This window comes from Schistocerca serialis, chromosome 6 (assembly GCF_023864345.2).
Source record: "Schistocerca serialis cubense isolate TAMUIC-IGC-003099 chromosome 6, iqSchSeri2.2, whole genome shotgun sequence".
Classification (NCBI taxonomy): Eukaryota; Metazoa; Arthropoda; class Insecta; order Orthoptera; family Acrididae; genus Schistocerca; species Schistocerca serialis.
Genome location: NC_064643.1, coordinates 127,535,520 through 127,553,369, shown reverse-complemented (window position 1 = coordinate 127,553,369; position 17,850 = coordinate 127,535,520). Strand labels below are relative to the sequence as shown.

Sequence of the window (17,850 nt, the reverse complement as noted above, 5' to 3'; positions counted from 1 at the left end):
GCTTGGTTTGAACGCTATGCGTCGCGGTCCTGACCTCCAGCTCAGTGGCGTCAAGAGAAAGGCTGATATGCAGGTAAGGTGGCATGTGACGACTTTTCCATAGTGTGACACCTCCATAGTGGCGTTGGGCGGAATAGTGGGGAACTTTCATGCCAATGTGACAGCATTAACCCCACCTAAAATTTACATAAAGTTCTGAACACTGGCCTTTTCTTCCCACGTGTCGACACCTTGCTATCTGAACCGTCGCCGAGACCTAGGATGACGTCACAGGGTAGCACGCTTGTACATGATTACGGTGGAGCCTAATTTCATGCTTCTGCGCCGCAGTGAGGGGAAAATGAATTGTTTCAAAAAGTGACCTTGTAATTATTTTGCGCAGTGTGGTGTCTAGTCGTTCATATTGATATTGGTCTTACAAAATATCGGAAGCAACGCTTTTAAACGATACATTCAAAATTGTGTTTTACGTTTCTGGAGAAGGTAGGAGTCCAGCAATAGTTTATAAGCGAAAGTTTCGGAAGCAGCTCCTTTTTTTTTAAAGCAAGAAATGACTCCACGAATCCCAGTTTCGCTGTTTCTTGCTAACGTTTCTACGTGTAGAATACTAACGCAGGAGAGTGGCATTCACTCCTACTAGCTCGCTTTCGTCCATTTCGCGGTCATACTGTGGCTTGCGTAAACACTTCTGGCTCGCGAATACATTGCCGCAAAAATGGCCAGGCAAATGAGTGATAATGTAGTCGTACATACACGGGTGCAATTCGTGTAGCCTTGTGTTGGACGTCATGGTCCGTGTGGATGTACATTAAGACCCAGTCCAAACCGATAAGTAAGTAAAACTGAAAAATTCATCGACTCGAGAACAATGACGGAATGAAAACTTTTGTTAAGCAGTGGTTTTGAGTACTTTGTAGGAGTTCACAATATGGGGTCTGCCACTAACTTCTGTGCCTATCCCGCTTTGTTACCGATGACTAGTGATTGACTTAATTGCAGAATTGCAGGGTCTGAATGTAAACTGAGGCAATTGTGTGACTTAAGTGCACAGCTTGGAAGCATTGGTGCATAGAAACTGTCTAGTTGTGCTGTTGATAGGACAAGAAATTTGAAGGTGCCGGTTCAAGATGAACGACCTCTTATCTCATTACAAATGGTCCGACCTGTCGAAAAGAAGGAAACAGAGAAAATAGAGCTTTTATAACCCGTCGTTAAAGCCATCATTAGAGACTGAGAATTATCGCAGCTGGATGAACAAGTGGTGGGAAAACTACCGGCAAGTAAGAACAGTTGCTGACTCAGTCTCCTGTGACAGACAGGGGAATCAAAGCGGGAAGATACTACTGCATTCGATGTCTGCCCCTTTGGAATACGAACATGTCCCACCCCGCCTCGTCTCTCAAGAACACAATTCTGGCTGTTCCCTTCACAGTAAGGAGTTTCGTATTGAAACAAATACTGTTTCAATGGACACTGCCACCGGAAAGTGTTACGCCAACCGAAACCACCTTCAGTCAACAGATGCGCTCGGTAAGTATAGAGAACAGTGGTGCCCAACAAGGAGAAGAATCAGCGGGATTCTACGCAAAAATGCTATATGGACTACACTTTTCAGTCGGTACAAAACAAAAGTGTTTCCGATGCAAAACGGATGCACCTGGTTACCTTCACACTGCGAGACTTTATGAAATGATATGTGACTGTGCACATGGTATATAGGAAGAAAGAAGATATGTGAAAGAAATCTATAAAGAGTATAAACGCCACACGCGGTTAAAAGATAGCGTAAAATCTACGACAGGGGAGCATCAGAGCAACTGCGGCCAAGACACTGAGGTTTCCAAGAAAGAACGTAACTTCGTGGTTTCCTGACATCAATGAAGTAATACGGTGCACGAGGAATACAAACGAAGACATTTGCGCCACGAAAACGCAATTTTCATTAACATGCCTCATGTCTTGTTCTGCCTATTTCGCTCTCTGACCAATGACGATGCACCATCAGAAGTAGACGGAAGGAATTTACCAAAAAGCTCCGCTTTAACGGCAAAATTGGGGGAAAAAATCAGATTCATGAGCGAACGTGAAACTGGTCTTTGACAGTATTCAGCTACTCGTGAACACAAGAAGATCGTGAAGTATATCCCAACAGAGGGGTCTAAAAGTCGATTGTGTAGATGAAACTGAACAGGAACATGATATCGCCTAACCAACTACAAGATATTATCTTCAATCAACATGTCAGAAAGCAGTAATGGTGTGGAACACAGCTTTCACCCAGCTTGAACGATTACGATATCCAGAAGAAAATTGGTACCTAAGCTCAGGTAGACTTCGTGTTTCTTGATGCAGAAAACCATCGAACCGTTTCTGCTCCGTCGCGTGCTCCTCGTGCATAAGGGCAGTGCAGGACCAAAAAACACTTGAGACATTCCCGTCAGCACTGTAGTGGGTCCTGGCAGGCAGAGATTTATTTCTGGAGAGGGCCAAGCAGGTACTACAATGCACAAAAATACTGGATCACTTTACTGAAGTTTGAAACAATATAAAATACTTAACTTGGAAACAATACATGCCCACAGTGTTTGTTACTGCCGCCGAATCAATAACTTCTCTCTTGACACAATTCAGAATGAGGGAGTCTTCTCTCAATGTTCAGTCTATACAAATAAAAACATAAATGTATGTATGTTCAAAGCCGTTTATCTCCGAAGGTTCTACAATGATATCTTCGAAATCTGTCAACTTTACATCCTACACTGAGTTAACAGAAGTCGTGGGATAACGATACGCACGTATACACATCGTGGAAGTATCGCGTACACAATGTATAAAAAGGCAGTGCATTGGTAGAGGTATTATCTGCACTTAAGTGATTTATGTGGAAAGGTTTCCGACGTGATTATGGTCGCACGACGGGAAGTAACAGACTTTGAATGCGGAATAGTAGTTGGAGCTACACGCGTGGGACATTCCATTTTTGAAATCGTTAGGAAATTCAATGTTCCGAGGTCCACAGTATCAAGAGTATGGCAAGAACACAACATTTCAGGCATTACCTCCCACGACGGATAACGCAGTGGCCGACGACCTTCAGTGTTTGCATAGAGTGGTCACTGCCAACAGACAAGCAACATTTTCTGAACTAACAGCACAAATCAATGTGGAATGTACGAAAGAACGTGTCCATTAGGGCAATGCGGTGAAATGTGGCGTTAATGGGCTATGGCAGCAGGCGGCCGAAGCAAGTGCCTAGCAGCACGTTATCTCCTAGGCTCGTGACATATCGACTGGACCATAGGCGACTGGAAAACCGTGGCCTGGTCAGATGACTCCCAATTTCAGTTGGTAAGAGTTGATGGTAGGGTTCGATCACACGAAACCGTGGCCCCCAAATTATTAACAAGGCACTGTGGTAGGTGGTGATAGCTGCATAATAGTGTGGGTTGTGTTTACATGGAATGGATTGGGCTCTTTTGTTCAACTGATCCTATGGTTGACTGGAAATGATTATGTTTGGCAGCCTTGAGTCTATTTGTAGCCACTCATGAATTTCTCGTTCTCATGGCAATATACCACGTCACTGGGCCAAAATTGTCTGCAGTTGATTCTAGACAATTCGAGCGAATTATTTGGCTATCTAGATCGCCCGACACGAATCCTAGGGAACATTTACGGGGAATACTCGATAGTTCAGTTTGTGTACGACGTCCTACACTGGCAACATTTTAGCAATTATGGCAGGCTATAGAAGGAAATGGACGTAGAACATGGGAAGGAGGAGATGGACTGTGTGTGTGTGTGTGTGTGTGTGTGTGTGTGCGTGTGCGTGTGTGTGTGAGAGAGAGAGAGAGAGAGAGAGAGAGAGAGAGAGAGAGAGAGAGAGAGAGAGAGAGAGAGAGAGGAGGAGACGGACAGAGACAGTGGCGAGATGGATGTTAGGTCGTATATCTAGAGACGTGAGCTTTCTCCCTTCTCCGTTTCTTCTCCATTTAAGCTGACACGCACAGCAAAGCGTGGTCCGCCACAGCTTGATGGCTACAGGCTTCGATTGACATTTCTGATTTGCAATAGGCCCCATAGCAAGCGCTGCTGGATCTGAAGTAAGAAGACGATGCCGTCGTAAGCTATGGTTGCAGAGTCTAGCTTATCGGCGCTGCGCTTTGGCATAAGTCCTCTTCCAGACGCGGCGGCGTATTTAACCTGTTGAATGCGGGTTTATGCCAACCTCTCTTACTCGCTGCTGCATCGGGCAGCAAGTCCTTACTTGTTATTACGTTGCAAGGAACCAACTCGGACATGGGACCTCCTCCTTCAGACGACACCAAAGTGACAGAGGTGTTATTGGACTGGAGATTTATCGAGCCGAAGTCAGTGTGTCGTCCTTTCAACAGACGGACGTCGTCAGAAGCTGACGTAGCGTCTGACGTACCTCAAGATAGTGTGATAGGCATTCTGATTTTAACAATATACAATGTTTTTAAACATTACATACATCTAGGGGTTTAAGAACGGCTTAGTAGGTGAAGTTCTGATAAAGAACCTATATCTGTAAATGCACCGTTTGGCTGTAACTTAAGTTTGAAGTTCGGATCACTTTCAAAAGGTCCGCTTCCCAGTGCTGTTCGTAACGGTACAGCTGCACAAATTGCATCCATCAGTCGCATACCAGTTTCCTCCGACTGCAATGAAGGCTGTGCGAAACTGATACGTTGTTCGCAACTATAAGAGGGTCGGCTGTGGGGCTCCACTGCAGCTCAGCTCACCATAGTGTGTGTACCGTGTGTAATGTAAGCATGCGTCGCAACTTTGTGCAACGAACAGCAAGATCACCATGTGGAGCAGGTTCTGTGGAGCACACAAGTCAGAGTTCATTGTTTCTGCTGCGTGCGTGAAGTCCCGCGGGAAATTTGAAAGTCATCCACTTTTCGAACTTACTTCACATCCAGAGGGTACATACCCGGACAATGGTTATTCGTCATAACCTCATCCACAACCCCTAGAGGACTGTAATATTAACTATTAAACGCATTTTATGCCTCGGGAACCTGAACTTTACCGACAGAACTTCGCAGATCCTTCAGGCTGGTTGGAGTATTTTGGCATGTGACACCTGCGAACTCCGGTAGTTTGTTACATAGCAGTTGCATTTCGTTTGATTGATTACAACATCTATATTTGTTTCCGAATCGCACTGAAAACGCTGTCCAACAGTGCAAACATTCACGGTATGTACGATGTGTCTTGTTTGGGAACAAAGTTGTTCCTTTCACTCACGATACTGGAGATATGTACCGCGTATATGTGTTTACTGAATGTAATGAGAGACTGGCCCAGCGATGCAATTATTTTGTTTTGTTTTATGGCGCTGAAAATGATTTGGCCAACGATGCTATGATTAACTGTTCCCGCATCGATGGCAACCACATAATACTTCAGCATCTTTTTTTTTTTTTTTTTTTTTTTTTTGTTGTGGTTTTAGGGCGGACAACTTCAATGGTCATTAGCGCCCTGACTACTCTAAGAATGCACCGCGAGGCACAAGTTGACCACAACAACTAAAAGGGAAAACACGATAAAAGACAGACTGACAGGCATAGGATTAAAAAACAGCATCATCAAATGTCCTTAGCGAGGTTTGTCAAATTGATAAAACGAAGAACACGAGCAGCTGCTCGTGGGTCATCCGCTAAAATGGCATCGAAAGTATTTGGCAGGTTAAAATCGAGGCGCAGTGTGTTAAGATCTGGACAGGACATCAAAATGTGTCTAACCGTCAGCAAGTGCCCACATGGGCAGAACGGCGCCGGCGCAGCCGTCAGCAGATGGCGATGGCTGAATCGGCAGTGTCCAATTCTTAACCGGGCTAAAACGACCTCCTCCCGCCGAGAAGGGCGTGAGGAGGACGTCCAAGCCACGGGAAGAGGTTTTAAGTCCCGAAGCTTGTTGTCGGCAAGTGCAGCCCACTCGGCATGCCACAGAGATAAGATGCGCCGACAAATCACCCTGCTAAAATCGGACGAAGGGACGCAACAAGAAGCTGTCCGAGGCTGGAGGACCGCAGCCTTGGCCGCGGCATCTGCAGCTTCGTTCCCAGGGATACCGACATGGCCAGGAACCCACATAAAGCTAACTGGAGAACCGACGTCCACCAGCTGCTGAAGAGAGCGTTGGATCCGGTGTACGAAAGGGTGAACCGGGTACGGATCACTGGATGGCGCTCAGGGAATCTGAGCAGATGACATAAGCAGAATGTCGGTGGCGGCAGATGTAAAGAACAGCCTGGTAGAGGGCAAAGAGGTCAGCTGTGAAGACCGAACAATGGCCATGGAGCCGGTATTTGAAACTTTGTGCCTCGACAATAAAGGAACACCCGACCCCGTCATTGGTCTTAGAGCCATCTGTATAAATGAAAGTCATGTCGATGAACCTCGAACGAAGTTCCAAAAAACGGGAGTGGTAGACCGAACCGGGGGTGACCTCTTTTGGGAGCGAGCTGAGGTGGAGGTGAACGCGGACCTGAGCCTGGAGCCAAGGTGGCGTGCGGCTCTCGCCCACTCGAAAGGTTGCAGGGAGTGAAAAATTAAGGTGTTGAAGGAGGCGACGAAAGCGAACGCCAGGGGGTAGCAGGGCAGAGACATACAACCCGTATTGACGGTCAAGAGAGTCGTCAAAAAAGCAACGATAAGACGGATGGTCGGGCATTGACAGTAGCCGACAGGCATACCGACAAAGCAGTATATCGCGCCGGTAGGTGAGTTGCAATTCGCCAGCGTCAGCATGAAGACTCTCTACGGGACTGGTATAAAATGCTCCGATCGCAAGTCGCAAACCCCGATGTTGTATGGAGTTGAGGCGGCGTAAGATGGATGGCCGTGCAGAGGAGTATACGAAGCTCCCATAATCCAGCTTGGAGCGGACGATCGACCGATATAAACGAAGTAGGACGGTTCGATCCGCTCCCCACGACAGACCACTGAGAACACGGAGGACATTTAAAGAACGGGTACAACGGGCGGCCAAATATGACACATGTGGAGACCAGCTAAGTTTCCTGTCAAATGTAAGGCCTAAAAATTTGGTTGTCTCCACGATTGGGAGAGCAACGGGACCGAGTCGTAAGGACGGTGGGAGAAACTCTCTGTAGCGCCAGAAGTTAATACAGACCGTCTTCTCGGCAGAAAAACGGAAGCCATTGGCGACACTCCAGGAGTAAAGACGGTCAAGAGAACGCTGAAGACAGCGCTCCAGGACACGTGTACACTGCGCGCTGCAATAGATGGTAAAATCGTCCACGAAAAGGGAGCCTGATACATCAGCTGGGAGGCAATCCATTATTGGATTGATCGCGATGGCGAAGAGAGCGACGCTCAAAACTGAGCCCTGTGGCACCCCATTCTCCTGGCGAAAGGTGTCGGACAGGACAGAACCCACACGTACCCTGAACTGTCGATCCATTAAAAAGGAACGAATAAAAAGAGGGAGGCGACCGCGAAGGCCCCATGTATGCATGGTGCGGAGAATGCCCGCCTTCCAACAGGTGTCGTAAGCCTTCTCCAAATCAAAGAACACAGCCGCGGTCGGGCGCTTCCGCAAGAAGTTATTCATAATGAAGGTCGATAAGGTAACCAGATGGTCAACAGCAGAGCGGCGCCTACGAAATCCACATTGTACATTGGTAAGTAGGCGTCGAGACTCGAGCAGCCAAACCAATCGAGAGTTAACCATGCGCTCCATCACTTTACAGACACAGCTGGTAAGCGAGATAGGTCGATAACTGGAAGGCAAGTGCTTGTCCTTCCCCGGCTTAGGAATCGGGACAACAATAGACCCGCGCCAGCATGCGGGAACATGTCCCTCAATCCAGATGCGATTGTATGTACGAAGAAGAAAACCTTTACCCGCAGGAGAAAGGTTCTTCAGCATCTGAATATGAATAGAATCTGGCCCTGGAGCAGAGGACCGTGATCGGCCAAGTGCGTTTTCGAGTTCCCGCATGGTGAATGGAGCATTATAACTTTCACAATTCGAGGAGAGGAAGTTAGGTGGCCTAGCCTCCTCTGCCTGTTTGCGGGGGAGGAAGGCAGGGTGGTAATGAGCGGAGCTCGAAACCTCTGCGAAAAAGCGGCCGAAGGCATTGGAGACAGCCTCCGGGGCCACAAGGACGTCATTCGCCACCGTCAAGCCAGAAACTGGTGAGTGGACCTTAGTGCCAGATAGCCGGCGCAGGCTACCCCAGACAACAGAAGGAGTAAAACTGTTGAAGGTGCTTGTGAAAGCAGCTCAGCTGGCTTTCTTGCTTTCTTTGATAATACGACGACACTGAGCACGTAATCGTTTGTAATTGATACAATTCGCCACTGTAGGGTGGCGTTTAAACGTGCGTAAAGCACGTCGACGAGCACGTAAAGCGTCTCTAGATGCTGCGGTCCACCAGGGGACCGGTACGCGACGTGGAGAAGAAGGAGGGTGAAGGATGGAATATTCAGCAGCAGCGAGAATGACTTCCGTGAGGTGTGCGACCTGACGATCGCAGCTTGTGAAGGTTTGATCCTGAAAGGTCGCCCTGGAAGAGAAGAGCCCCCAGTCTGCCTTGGAGATGGTCCAATTAGAGAAGCACGGAGAGGGGGTCTGCTGCAGGAGATGGATAACACACGGGAAGTGGTCGCTCGAATATGTATCAGAAAGTGCATACCACTCAAACCGGCGTGCAAGTTGGGGAGTACATATAGAGAGGTCTAAATGGGAATAGGTGTGAGATGTGTCCGAAAGAAAAGTAGGGGCGCCAGTATTGAGGCAGACAAGATCGAGCTGGTTGAAAAGGTCTGCTAACAAGGAGCCCCTCGGGCAGGATGCTGGAGAGCCCCAAAGGGGATGGTGGGCATTGAAGTCTCCAGTTAACAAAAATGGTGCAGGTAGCTGAGCAATAAGTTGCATCACGTCTGCCCTGGTAACGGCAGATGGCGATGGAGTGTAAACGGTACAAAAGGAAAACGTAAAAGTGGGGAGAGTAATGCGGATGGCAACTGCCTGCAGGCCGGTGTGTAACGTGATGGGATCGTAGTAAATATCATCCCGGACCAGCAACATAACCCCTCCATGAGCTGGGATACCTACCACAGGGGGTAGGTCAAAACGCACAGAGGTGTAGTGTGCCAGGGCAATTTGATCGCATGGGCGTAGCTTCGTTTCCTGGAGGGCTACGACGAGCGGACGGTGCAAGCAGAGCAGCAACTTCAAGTCCTCTCGGTTGGAGCGAATGCTGCGAATATTCCAGTGAATAAGTGCCATCGTAAGAAAAGGAAGATGAGAGAAGTGGTCACCTCGAAGGCCGCTTAGGGCCTGGCTTCGAGCGAGCACTGCCGCCGCTATCAGTAGGTGGACAGTCATCGTCCATAGGGTCTATAGGGTCATCGGCCATCTCGGGAGGATGGCCGGGAGGGGGAGCTTCCTCCGCCAGTGAACGGCCAGATGTACGGCTACCAGCGGTGCGGCCAGGCGAAACGGATGACGGCCTGGGGCGGCAACCGCTGGGTGGCGCAGGAGAAGAAATGCGCCGTGGCGGAGAAGGAGAACTGTGCTTTCTATGCGCCTTTTTGGAAGGACGTGTAGTGGAAGTACCGGCCGAAGGCTGGGAGGTCGAGGTACGGAGGAAGTCTGCACGGGTTGGTTCCTTCTTGAAGGCCCGTGCATCTGACTTCAATGCCTTCGTCTTAGCAGAAGCTGAGGAAGGTGCTCGTGTCTGTGGGGTGATGGGAGGAAGAGGAGACGTCGACCGCGCGATCTTAGCACTGGCCGAACGGACGACCGTGGTGCTGAAGGTCAGATCGCATGTCTGGGTTGCTACCTCCCGGGTAGTCCGAGGAGAGGCGAGGACAGTACTGTATTTCCCCGCTGGGAGCAGCGTGGGCTTCCTACTAGCCAATAGCTTGCGAGCAGCCGAGGTGGACACTTTCTCTTTGACCCGAATTTCTTGGATACAGCGTTCTTCCTTATAGACAGGACAGTCGCGGGAGGAGGCGGCATGGTCACCTTGACAGTTCACACAACGAGGAGACGGAGGTGGACAGTCACCCTCATGGGCATCCCTGCCACAAGTGACACATTTAGCCGCATTGGAACAAGACTGTCGAGTGTGATTGAAACGCTGACACTGGTAGCAGCGCGTAGGTGTCGGGACATAGGGGCGAACAGAAATAACCTCGTAGCCCGCCTTGATGCGCGATGGCAGCTTAACACTATCGAAGGTCAAGAAAATTGTCCGGGTCGGTACAAGGTCATTGTTGACCTTTTTCATGACCCTATGGACAGCCGTCACGCCCTGCTCAGCGAGGAATGATTGAAGCTCCTCGTCAGTCAATCCGTCGAGGGAGCTAGTATAGACTACACCTCGAGACGAATTCAAAGTTCGGTGGGCCTCCACCCGGACAGGGAACGTGTACAGGAGGGTGGCCCGAAGCAGTTTTTGTGCCTGAAAGGCACTCTCAGTTTCTAGTAATAAGGTGCCGTTACGCAACCTGGTACAAGATTTGACAGATCCGGCTATGGCATCTACGCCATTCTGAATAACGAAAGGGTTGACAGAGGAAAAATCCTTTCCGTCCTCAGATCGAGAAACTACGAGGAACTGTGGGGCAGGCGGTAGTACTTTTGTCACTGTTGGCTGGTCACGTTTCCGTTTTTGGGTCGAAGTCGAAAGAGATGGAGTAGAATCCATTGCGGAGGAATCCCCCATGATTGCCAGCGTCTCCGATGGCGCGCTCCTTCCCTGTGGGGAACCTCTCAGAGGGTACCCCCGCCTTAGGTGAATGTTTACACCTCAGGTCACACCTCCCGAGAAACAGACGGAGGGACCAATCAGCATGGTCAGAAGGTATCAGCTCAGGCAATCACCCCTCCCCGGGCCTGGCCTTTACCAGGGGGTACGCGCGTGCTTTACATGTCTACCCAGGGCGGGGAATTACGCGTTACCCCGTCACCGGCTACGCGTGCGAACGCGTGGGTCGGCCTTCAGGCACGCACAGGGAGGGAGGAAGGAAGAAGAGGAAAAAGAAGAGAGAGAGGGAGAAAGAGGACAGACTGTCTCAAACGCCGAAGCGGAGACCAGAGATGGCAAGGAGAAGAAGGCAATGAGAAAGCAAGGAGAAGAAGGCAAGGAGAAAAAGGCAATGAGAAGGCAAGGAGAAAAAGGCAATGAGAAGGCAAGGAGAAAAAGGCAATGAGAAGGCAAGGAGAAAAAGGCAATGAGAAGGCAAGGAGAAAAAGGCAATGAGAAGGCAAGGAGAAGTCAAGGGAAAGAGTTAGGAAGACAGTGAGGTGGAGAAGAGCAAAGAAAGGAACCAACAAAAGGAAGGAAGAAACGAGAAGTGAAAAACCAAAAAGACCACGATGATAGGTCGTGGAACCGTCCGTCTCCGGACGCAGGCGCTAACGACCCCCTTGAGGGGGTGGAACTCCTTTTAGTCGCCTCTTACGACAGGCAGGAATACCTCGGGCCTATTCTAATCCCCGGACCCGCAGGGGGGTCTTCAGCATCTGAAAGCTGTTGCATTAGACTGTGTTACAAGTTCCATATTTGCTATTTACAGGACTTTTTACGGTTGTGAAAGCAAAACCAGAGGTCGTTGTGGAAACAAACCGAATAATTGACAATTGTAGTATCACTTCTGCACGATCTGGCACTCGGACATGTGCTCTGATAGCATCTGATCCTGATCCCCCTCACCCTCGTAAGTTTTACAGATAGAGAAATGTATGAGTAGTGCTGCTGTCACAATGGCACCTGTTCAAGGGGAACTGAGTGTGTCCTGTCGTTTCGTGAAACACGGCCCCCTATCACAGTTCAGTAAAAACTCCGAATGCCTATGGTCCAGATCCGCCAGATATGCAGAGCTTCAAAGGATGGCATGAAAAGTTTGGAGAGACTGGCAGTGTTGATGACAAGCCAAGAAGCAGCAGACTTCGTGATTGGATAAAAGCACAGGTCATTCCCTTCTTCGGGTAGGATCGTCGAAAAGACGCATAGCAATATAAAACTATTTCTCCGCAGTCTGTTACTTGCAGAATTTGGGAACATGTTTAATGCTTGGGCTTGTGACGTATCTGGAAGCCGAAACCACCTAGGAACCTACGATCGTGTGAAACCCAACTCGCTCTGTTTGTCCAAAAGACACAGTACAGAACACAGCAGGACAATAATTTCACGACTAAACGTGAGAACTTTAAGTACAAGTTTTGGTTGAGGAAACAACAATAGTTGCTTGTACAGTCAGAGTTCGTTCTCCAAATGCTCAAGTCCTCGCTCTCTTTGAATGGAGCACATTGGAACAGATTACAGTTTCTACAGTTTTGCCAAGTGAGTCTGACAATACCAACAGGCCCACGAGCACGTTGCCGAGGTCTCTTGGAGGCGAAGCCACGCGCGGTGTAGGTGGCTCTGGATCCGAAGCAGACTAGTACTCTTTGGTGGCCGCGGCCTTACTGCCGAGATCAGCGCGATCCTAAATACACTCGCGGCGTAGGTACACTTCCTCCTGACTGCCTGCACGGGACACTGGCGGATCCAGCGACAGATTCGTGGCAGGAGCAACCTCTCTCGCTGATTTACACGCCGTCTGTGCTTTGGTCAGGTGCACGCGAAGGCCCTCTGCAGGTCGTGCTGCAAAAGGGCAGAACCGGAAGGCCGCGTAGTCGAGGGGTTGAGGTGGCAACCACCCCGACGACGGTGAGCTGCAGTGTGGCGTCGGCGCTTGACGGCTTTTCCAACATGCCTGCGAGTAAGGCAAATGCCAAACAAAATCGCTGGAAGTTTGCTCAGGGAATATAGTCCATCAAAAAAGCAGATAGCTTTCCAAACAATCGTGCGACCAATACTTGAATATTGCTCGTCAGGACATGTTTCGTACCAGACAGGACTGAAAAAGAAAGAGAATATCCAAAGAAGAGCAGCACGTTTCGTTAGAGGTTCATTTAGCAAGCGCGTAAACGTTATGGAGATGCTCAGCCAACTGCAGTGGCAGACGGTGTGAGAGAGGCGCTATTCATCACGTTATGGTCACAGTTCCGAGGGTGTAGGTTCCTCGAAGTGTCAACCAATATACTGTTTTCTGCAAAGTGTATCTCGCGCAAAGACCATGAAGACAGAATCAGAGAGATTCGAGCCCATATAAATGCTTATCTTCCACCACACACCGTGAAGTGACCCGGGAAGTATAGATGTGCATGTAGTAGCGAATGACGTGCTGTTGATACCATGAGTACAGTATTTCAGCGTCGTCCGCGGAAATCGACGTGTCGTCTTTCCAGAGAATGAGGCGTGTCTAAGAGTACTGTGATTATGATTTCTCACAAACGACTGCATTTCCCTGCGTACAAAGTGTAACTCCTGCACATTTTGAGCCAGACGATAGGCCTAGAAGCGATTATTTGCTAACAATATAATGAGACGATTCGATGCAGATAACGACTGCCTTAGAGATATTTTTTTCCGATTAAGCGACTTTTCACATCTCCCCTAAAGGGAACAGACAATGTTGCTATCTCGGGGTCGGAGAGACCCCACATATAGTGGTACCCCAGTCAGGGAGTCGGAGAGATCCAACATATATCGGTACAGCAGATAAGGGGTAGTCTGAAAGTGAATGCGTGATGTGGCCTAACGCATAATACAATTATTGGAACATTATTTTTAACTGAGCCCATTATTACCGCAACAGTTTACTATGTTGCATCTCAATTACATTAACTTCGGCCATGGATGGAGTTTGAACAACATGGAACATAACTACATTGGGGTTTGTGCGTTTTGGATGAAATCTTTCTGGATAGACGGGTCGGCAGAGATGATTATTAGTAGCCACTACGACCACCGCAGGAAACGCTCAGACATTTTTGTCGGGTTATATTAAGCACTAACTGTTCTGTCCACCTGTGTATGATGTGTGAACTCTTACGACACGAATACAGGATACTGTAAAGGCAGTGAAGAAAGACATACTGGCGAAGAGACGGAGAAAAATTGAGTATCGCCCAGACGTTCTATAGCCAACAAATGGTGCACATGTGCGAAACATTGTAAGTTAAGACACCATTTTCAATAAGCCACATAGCTGTATCTCCTAAAGGTATTTAGAAGCTAATTTTTGTAAGTACAGGTAAACTATACGCCTACTGTTTAGTTCTTACATAATGACTATGGTGCTATAATTACAGAAACTTGTCTAACGTCCCCTTATAAAATAGGAGGGGGAGGCGGAAACGATAATGGTGCACTACATACCCTCTGTTACACAAAACATGGTGAGTAGGTAGATAGTGACATAGGCGTAGAAGTACGGAGGTTGGAATTTCTTTTTATGCAGAAACGGGTGCCTAGGTCAAGTCTTGAGATGAGCACATTTGTTTCCCACGAGTGTCTGAAACCAACAGCAATAACAGGCCACAGCTGGCCGCACTCTGACACTCACCTCCTACCCAGGTGGCGTCGAAGCCCTCGGCTGTCATTTCTCCGCTGATGCACTCCTGCAGGCAGAACGGCTCGTCCCCTGCCCTTGGAGCAGTGGCCGTCTTTCTGCGCCCTGACTCACAAGCTGCCGTTGCCAGCTGGGCTAGCAGCAGCACCGCAGCCTGCAACAAGGCGTGGCTTGTCAGTCAGAGCAACGGTGACAGGTGAACGAAGTGGCGGCAGGCGAGCGCGAGTGCTGGCAGGCGAGGTGATATGGATGTGAATGAGTGGGAAGAATGTTCGGTTACAGTATTACTAGTGTCGCGCTTGACACAAGTCGTTTAAATATCTGGGCATAACGTTGCAAAGCGATATGAAACGAAACGAGCATTTGACGATTGTGGTGGGGAAGGTGACTGGTCGGCTTCGGTTTCTTGGGAGGATCTTAGGAAAGAGTGGTTCACCTGCAAATGAGACCGCGTATAGGATGCGGGTACGATCTAGTGTTGAGTACTGCTCGACTGTTTGGTATCTGTACTGGTTCGGAGTGAAGGAAGACATGCAAGTAATTTGAAGGCGGGCCGCTAGGTTTCTTACCGGTATGTTTGAATAACACGCAACTGTTAGAGAGTTGTTTGGGAACTCAAATGGTAATCCCTGGAGGGAAGCCGTCCTTTGCACAAACACTTAAGAAAATTTGCAGAGCCGGCGTTTGAAGCTGAGTGCCGAACTACTCTACCGCCACCAACATACACTGCACATAACGACCACGAACATAAAATTCGAGAAATTATGGATCATACGGAGGCACGCAAACAGTTTTTCTCTACATTTGTTTGCGAGTGGAACAAGAAAGGAAATTACTAGTAATGGTACAGGTACAGTGTAACCTCCACCGTGCACCGTACCGTGGCTTGCGGAGTATCTATGTAGATGAAGACGTACCTTGTGGCTGTGCACGTGGTTAGCTGAGTCGATTACTTTTAGTGTTTGAAGCAGAAACTGTGTTCTGTGCGTCGTCGGACGACAACAACAGTGGTCGTTCATACCAATAATGTTCTTATTGAAAACCGTTTATATGTAAATCGCCCATAATACAAATAGTTTACAAGTTACAAGAACAGCTGAAAATTATCCAGAGCACATTTTGAGGTAGTTATGAACGTCGCAACAAATGTTTCAATTCTAAATAATACTGAACCAGAATAGATTAAGATAATAAAATTCAACCCTACACATCAACGTACTTTTTGCTGAGATGCAGCTCGTACGTCTATTCAGTCCAGAGTAATATTTAGTCAGTTTTTATAAATGTTTACTTGGTGCAATAAATCTCTCACTTCGAGATATTGGTGCTGATATTCTAACGAAAAAAAGGAAACGGTAAATTAAGTGTAAGAGAGGAACTAATTACCAGAAACGTGTTACACCCAATACAATCCATCACGAAGTGTTTATGATGATCAGTATGCTTCCGGTTTCAGATAGCTTTGCGTCCAAAAATGGTTGAAATAAGTTCGTTTAAAAATCATAAGTTACAATTATCACATTACTGTCCGCGTGGGTTGATTTCATTGGTAGGATATTGGGAAGTCACATACGAAACTTTGTAAATAGTCTATCTAGAGAGAGACTGTATGTAACGTCTCAGTATCCTTCCAATGAAACCACCATAGGCAAGCAGTAATGTTTTTTTTTGGTGGTGTTTAAGGGCGCTCAACTACTGAGGTCATTAGCGCCCAGTCACAATTGTTAGAGTACATGGAATCTAGTAAAACTCAAGGGGAGGGGGGAGACACCAGAAAGTCCTGACAAAGATGCAGATAAAATAAGTAAAAAAGTTATATGTCTTTGGAAAAGCCAGTCAAAGTTATAAAACGCAGAACACGAGCAGCTGCTCGAGCGTCATCAGCTAAAATACCCGCTAAAGTAGATGGCAGGGACAGGACAACACGAGATTGACTAAAGCGGGGACACGACAATGAAACTTGGCGCACTGTTAATGCTTGACCACAAGGGCACTGTGGGGCTGGGTCACCAGAGAGCAGGTAGCGGTGGCTAAACCGGCAATGCCCAATCCGCAACCTGGTCAGAAGGACCTCTTCTCGCCGAGATGGTCGAGAGGAGGTTGTCCAAGCAGTTGGGAGTGGTTTTATTGCCCGGAGCTTGTTTCCTTGGAGGGATGACCAAGCATCCCACCACAACAACACAAGGCTCTTACAAACAAACCCACGAACGTCAGATGACGGGACACAATGGGAGGCTGGCCAAGGCAGGAGGACTGCAGCCTTGGCTGCAGCATCAGCAGCCTCATTCCCAGGCACTCCTACATGTCCGGGAACCCACAGAAAGCTGATAGGAGAACCATTATCAGCGAAAGAATGGAGGGACTGCTGGATCCGTTGCACCAAGGCGTGGACCGGATAGGGAGCTCCAAGGCTCTGAAGAGCACTGAGGGAATCAAAGCAGAGTACATACGATGAATGGCGGTGGCGGCGGGCATACTGAACGGCCTGATGGAGAGCAAAAAGCTCGGCCGTAAAGCTAGAACATTGGTCGAGGAAGCGGTATTTAAAGGTGACTGCCCCGATGACAAAGGCACAGCCAACACCATCGTCAGTTTTGGAGCCATCGGTGTAAATAAAGGTGTGACCGGCAAGTCGAGCACGAAGTTCGACAAACCGTGAGCAATACACTACAGCCGGAGTACCTTCCTTCGGGAGTGAGCTGAGGTCGAGATAAATAGGAACCGGAGCCTGGAGCCAAGGTGGTGACGGGCTCTCACCCTCTCTGAAGGTGGTAGGGAGAGCAAAATCCAATTGTCGAAGCAGGCGACGGAAGCGGACTCCAGGGGGCAGCAGGGCAGACACAGACAACCCGTACTGACGGTCGAAAGAATCGGCGAAGAAGGACTGATAAGAGGGGTGTTGTTGCATTGAGAACAGCCGGCAGGCATACCGACACAGCAGTACGTCGCGCCGGTAGGTCAATGGTAATTCGGCAGCTTCAGCATAAAGACTCTCGATGGGACTAGTGTAGAAGGCTCCGGTCGCAAGACATAACCCCCAATGGTGGATGGAGTTGAGACGGCGTAAGAGGGATGGTCGAGCAGACGAGTAGACGAAGCTCCCATAATCCAGCTTCGATCGGACTATAAACAGATACAAGCGAAAGAGGACAGTGCGATCCACTCCCCAAGATAAACCACTAAAAACTCTGAGGACATTAAGGGAACGTGTACAACAGGCCGCCAAATAAGAGACATGCGGAGACCAACAAAGTTTCCTGTCCAATGTGAGCCCTAGAAACTTAGTTGCTTCCACGAATGGGAGAACAACGGGACCGAGATGTAAGGATGGTGGAAGGAACGCTTTATATCGCCAAAAGTTGATACAAACCGTCTTCTC

General features: G+C 48.5%; 1 protein-coding gene across 1 annotated transcript in view; it reads right to left on the bottom strand.

The window, feature by feature from the left end:
* LOC126484540 (venom dipeptidyl peptidase 4-like) overlaps positions 1-17,850 on the bottom strand; it is a 320,902-nt gene that overhangs the window by 245,942 nt on the left and 57,110 nt on the right. Inside the window, exon 2 of the mRNA XM_050108088.1 lies at positions 14,466-14,625. Within this exon, the coding sequence (XP_049964045.1) occupies positions 14,466-14,625 (160 nt within the window). The remainder of the gene's footprint in view (positions 1-14,465; positions 14,626-17,850) is intronic.